Source organism: Equus asinus, chromosome 2, assembly GCF_041296235.1.
Source record: "Equus asinus isolate D_3611 breed Donkey chromosome 2, EquAss-T2T_v2, whole genome shotgun sequence".
NCBI lineage: Eukaryota > Metazoa > Chordata > Mammalia > Perissodactyla > Equidae > Equus > Equus asinus.
In genome coordinates this window covers 26,124,437-26,130,436 of record NC_091791.1, presented here as the reverse complement: position 1 = coordinate 26,130,436, position 6,000 = coordinate 26,124,437, and the positions used below count along the sequence as shown (strand labels likewise).

The 6,000-nt window shown below is 44.3% G+C and overlaps 1 protein-coding gene across 1 annotated transcript in view; it reads left to right on the top strand.

Moving 5' to 3' along the window:
• Positions 1 to 2,237: 2,237 nt before the first annotated feature.
• The window catches only part of CFAP58 (cilia and flagella associated protein 58), a 101,149-nt gene continuing 97,386 nt past the window's right edge, over positions 2,238 to 6,000 (top strand). The window contains exon 1 of the mRNA XM_014844757.3: positions 2,238 to 2,402. Within this exon, the coding sequence (XP_014700243.1) occupies positions 2,394 to 2,402 (9 nt within the window). The 5' untranslated portion in view covers positions 2,238 to 2,393. The remainder of the gene's footprint in view (positions 2,403 to 6,000) is intronic.

Genomic DNA, 6,000 nt, shown 5'->3' with positions numbered 1-6,000 from the left:
AAACCATCCTAAGAAAACCTTGTGGTACTGGAACAGGTACAAACTGGAGAGCTCAGAACAGAATCATCTGTATTTGGGAAGCAAGATGTTGAAAAATGGGCTCACTCCATTAAGAAAAATAAAACAGGATCCTTATCTGACACCATATGCAAAGGTGGACTTCAGCTGGATTAGAGAACTGAATGTGAAAAAGTCAAACTATGAAGCTAATAGAAGAAAATGACAGAGAATACCTTTATGACCTTGGAGTTGAGAAGAGTCTCTGAAAAAGCACTGTAAAAAGTAAAAAAAAAAAAGAAAAAAGATGAAGGGCTCCAAAATTAAGGATTATTGTTCTACAGAGGACATCACAGGCAAAGTTTGCAGTCTTTGATAGCAGATTAATGTCCAGACTTTACAAAGACCTCTTGCAAATCCAAAAGAAAGAGACCAATAGACAAACTGGCAAAGGCTACAAATAGATAATTCACAGAAGGGGACCCCAAGTGGCTTATGAATGTATGAAGAAATGCTCAGTTTCACTAGCAGTCAGAGAAGGGCAAATTAAAATAAAAATATGTTGATACTTCTTCCGTGATATTGACAGAGATTAGAAAATTGGCTAATTAGATGAGTCAGTATTTGTAAGGCACTTAGAATAGTATCTGGCTTTAGTAAACACGGTATAAGTGCTTATGAATACACAAACTACCCTGTGCAGGTAAGGACAGGAACGTGGGAAAGAAACCCTTATACTCCGCACTGGAGTGGAATGTAGAGCAGCAACTCTGGTGTGCAATCCAGCAGTACTTGGTGAAGTATGCAGGGCTCCCACCAGGCCACTAGACCTTTGCGCTGTTGGAAAATGGTGTTCAGTACTGGGCAGATGGATTCGAAAAACGCCTACCCTCTGGATACTTACAGCCTTCTAGGTTCATGACTTGACCAGGGAACAGAGCTTTTGTGGGAAGAAAAGGACACATCTTCCTCCAGCAGGGCACATGACATGGGAAAGAGAGCAGGGACTGTTTTTCAGCCCCCACTGGCCTCTCGGCTCGATGTCTTTGCGCAAGACAAGTTGCATAACCAAATGTGATGTCCCTGTGCATCCCCTAAGACTTTAACGATCTCACTCCTACATATATATTTCAGAGAAATTTGCACACAGGTCCATAAAGGACCACGGACAAGGACGATCATGGCTGCAGTGTTTGTGGTATTGGAGAGGTGGAGGCAGCGTTGGTATCCATCACTTGGGGGACAGATGTAAAATGTGTGGATGTCCAATAGGGAATGCTATGCAACAGTCAGAAGCAATGAAGTGGGATTACAATACCAACTGCAACAGGGATAGAGCCTTAAAAAGAATATTGAGTGAAAAAAGTGGAAAATAGGATGATCTCTAAAGTGCAATGTCATTATTAAACATTAAAAACATGCACTAATAAAAATGCTATGCATTTTTGAAAAATATATCTCCAAGCACAGTAGCCTGAATGACTACAGGGCTGAGGATGAGTGGAAGGAGTAGGGATGGGGGTAAAGGGGAAAAAATAAAACAAGAGAGGGATCTTGTACCTTTCACGAACCAAGGAGTTTAATGACTTCAAGCCGTTGCACCCGAAGTCTAAAGGAGAGCGAGAGGGGGAGAAGAAAGGGTCGAGAGAGGATCCCCAGATGCTAGGCGGATTTTCCACGATGTGGCTCCACATACATTTTTCCAGGGTGCCTCGAGCTCTGCACCCTATTTTTCTCACCACTAGTGACTAAACTCTTGGAAGGCAGGGTTTGTGTTTTCCCTACCTTCCTTTCCCCTCCGTGTCTTGCACACAGTAGCTGCTTCATGAGGGTTGGACTCGAACTGAGATTTTTCTCGATCCTGTAACCGAGTCACTTTGTCACAGAGGGCTGAGGGTGGCTGCCGGTCCTTCCCTCATCCAGAGCCCTCTGATGCACATTTCCTTCTAAGCTTTAGTCCTCGGCTCTCCACTGCTGGATCCCGGCTCTCCCCTACTGCGCTCTCTCTCTCGGTTGCTCTTCCCATTTGCTCCATTTTCTTAGGTGTTTCCAGCTTTTACGCACACCTTGGACTCCCCTCCTCCTCTCAGAGGCACCGCCCCCTTATTTCCTTGGTCCTGCCCCATTCACGGTAATTTGCATAAGTCTCTGAGGAACCTCGCCCAGGTGCTGGCTCCTCCCCTTTCGAGCGTCCGCCGGCGCTCCTAGAGGGCGTGGCGGTTGCCAGGCGACCGGAGGACGCGCCGAGCGCCGGATTTCGGCCCCCGGCCGGGGGATAGAAATAACGTGGCGCCGTTTTAGACGCTGGGGGGAGTGCACGGCCCCTCCCTCAGTCTCCGGCCCAGTTTCAGCGATCTCCACAGAAGCCTCTGAGGCCACCCCCAGAGAACGTCAGGATGGCCGAGGTCAGGAGTCAGCGTCTCTCTCTCTACCCCTCTCGCCTCTCGCTGGACCCCTACCCATCGTCCCTCTTCTACTGTCGACTTATCCCGTCACATCCACTGATTCCGAATATTCCCCCAGTCGACATCCTGTCCCCACCCGCAGCCTCACTCTTTCCACCCTGTCCCCTTTGGCTCTGGCTCCGTTACCTCCTGTACCCTCCTTCAATTGGGTGGACACCCCCACCCCTACCGTATTTAATTGGCGCTGTGCTAAGCATGGTAGGAAATTCATGAGTTCCCAAACTCACGCATGACAGGCACCCACCCCTAGATTCTGAGCCATAGAGATACACACAGAAATATTGATGTCTCACTGACCAGGGAGACCTGGAAGAAGGCTTCATACATTCCCACTGTGACCCCTATTCATTGACCCTTGTCCACCTGTCACAGTACGATTCCCTGCTGTGACAGAGGATCTTCATTAAGCTCTTCAGCCTGTCACCAATGCTCTGTGTTGTCATTGACCATTGTGTTAATATCGTGTAGGCTCCCTTCACTCCCCCAATTTGTAGTACACCCCATCTTCAGCCTCACTGATGAAGGGTCATTTCTTCAACCCTTTAATGACCCCTTATCTGATCATTAGCACCCTCACCGTCCTCATCTACCATGTCCTGACAGAAATCCTTCATCACCTCATCAGAGCCCTCCACCATCTCACCCATCACATGGTCAGTCCCAGCCAGGATCAGCTACATAATTTGCAGGACTCAATGAAAAAGGAAAATGCAGAGCCCCTTGTTAAACAATTATTAAGAATTTCAAGATGAGACAGCAGAACATTAAACCAAGGGTGGGTCCTGTCTGAGCAAGGGTCCCTGTGCAACTGCATAGGTTACATGCCCATGAAGCCAGCCCTGGTCCCAGCTTCTCTCAACCACCATATGGCCCCACCCCTATTCCAGTTGCTTCACTTGTCTTCTCTACACCATTCGCATCCTTTCATCATTCCATCTCCTCCATGTCTAGTGTCCCTTTATAAACTCCATCTTCCTGTGGTCAACAGCTCCCTCCTTTCCTTATCATACATCCCTTTCATACCCTCCATCTTCCTCACTCCATGGGCTCCATCACTGTCATCTCTCTCTTACATCCATACTACTGTGGCCACATTGCTTATCCCCATTACTCACACTCATTCCTATCTCTTTTTTTTTCCCATTTCCTTCTCCTGTTTCTTCTAGTTCTCCTTTATTTTTTCGTTTATTTTCTTTTGAGTATTTCCTCCTTTTCTCCCCCATTAATCATCGTGGTTTATTTCATTCTTCTTCATTCTCCATACATAAGCCCCAGATACCAATACTATGAACTAATTGTTTCCCAGTCTCTCTTTTCTTTCATGATCTCCTCTCATTTCTTCTTTTCTTGTAATTTTCTTCTAACTTGACCTCAGCCAGGTTTTCCTCACCCCTGCTTTCACAAGTCTCCATTTCCACTCTGGCCTCATTTTTCACTGCAGCTTTCTTTTCCTTTTTCCTGTCTTTCTCCTCACTAATTGGTATTCCCAGCACCTAGAACAGTGCCTGGCAGATAGTAAACACTCAATAGATAGGTGTTGAATGAAGGAGCATCACAGTTACTCTCTGATCAGTTCATGTTGAAATCGTGCTTCTGAAATAGATACCATTATTTGCTATAACGGTACAGATACCAATTGGTTATTGGTCACAGCTAAGAGAGTATTTTTGCTTTGCTTTTAATAGTAGTGTATATATATACATATATATATATATAATTTTTTTTTTCCTGAGGAAGATTAGCTCTGAGCTAACATCCAGTGCCAGTCCTCCTCTTTTTGCTGAGGAAGATTGGCCCTGAGCTAACATCTGTGCCCATCTTCCTCCATTATATATGTGGGATGCCTGCCACAGCACGGCTTACCAAGGTGTGCGTAGGTCTGCGCCGGTGATCCGAAGCGGAGTGTGTGAACTTAACTGCTGCGCCACTCGGCTGGCCCCAATAGTAGTATATTTTTAAATAACAATATGAACAAATTTCTTTTGTTCACAAAAGTTTCTTTAAAACTTTCTTTCTTTGATATTTTTCCATTCCTGTGCTAAGCGCCAGGTGAACAGGGAAAACCTGGTCTGCCAACACATCATGAGGCTGGTGATCCAGCGTTGACGTTAATACCGTTTACAGGGATAGAGCTGAGAATATTGCCCTGATAAACTTTTGTGTGCACTCATGTTTACATCAACGAGGGGAAAGCACAGAGCAGCAGCAGCTCCATATTTCCTTAATGTGATTTTTCCTTCTTTGTGGAATTGCTATATTGTGGTCTTTGCAATAGTCTGCTTTTAGTCAGGAATAAAGCCTCTGTTGAGTTCAACATTGGTACTAATGTTGTTATATGAAATGTTGCCGATATTCTTGTGACTCCACATCTGTTTTAAAATGTGGACTCTGTTCTGCTTGCATGTCATCTTCAGAAATTTAATCAATAATACAAATGTTTTTGAAAACCAAAAATATGTGGACTTTCTCCATATTGAGCAAGACAGGTTTGTCAAAGAAGAAGGTAAACTTGCCCAAAATCTTCAGGGTGAATTTGAATTTCACTTTATTATGGGATTAGAGATTCTCTCAGTTGATTTCTTTGATTAGCAAGATAGTTTTGATGCCAAAGCCCTTTTTAGTGTAGAATATCAAAGCATAATGTTGAAAACATAAATAAGACCTTGTCATTTCTTTGCTCCAAAGTCTTGAGTGATTCCCTGAGGTCTACAGAAGAATTCACTCCATATTCCTTAGAATGCCATTCACTGCCTCCAGTCTGTCCCTAACTCCCTGGCTAGTCTTCTCCTTCCTTTTCCTTATCATACCTCTTGTACTTTAGTCAACTTGAGCTTCTTAACCAGTCTCAAATCCTGCATACTTGCTTGGCCCTGAACCTTTGCTAGGAATGCCCTTTCTCATCATATCCACCTGTGAATTTTCCACTCTCCCTTCTGGGCCTGCTCAATTGCCATTTCCTTTATGAAATTTGCTTTAATTCTTGCTGCTGGGAGCAATTGCATCTTCCTGTTGGTGCTTGTAGAACTCTGAATCCATTTTATGGCAGATATCAAATTCTATACTTCCATTTTCTGCATACATACCCCATCAGATATTAATGTATATCTTTCCTATGGGAGGGCTGCTTATTCCTTATCGTGATATCTCCCACAAGCTCCATCATTCCGACTTACATATAGCAGATGTTCAATCAGTATGTGCTGAATAAATATATTAACCATAGCCATCCTATTTTATTATTGTGCTGTATCTAACAAGAAGTAAGCATGTTAGTTTGCTGGGGATTCCTAACATAGTGCCACAAACTGGGTGTCTTAAAACAGCAGAAATTTATTGTCTCACAGTTCTGGAGGCTAGAAGTCTGAAATCAAGGTGTTGGAAGGGCTATGCTCCCTCTGAGACTTTGAGTAAAATCCTTCCTTGCCTCTTCCGAGCTTCTGATGGTAGTGACCAGTCCCTAGCTTTCCTTGGCTTGCAGCTGCATCAGTCTAATCTCTGCCTCCATCTTCATATGGTGTTTTCCTGTATGTGTATCTAT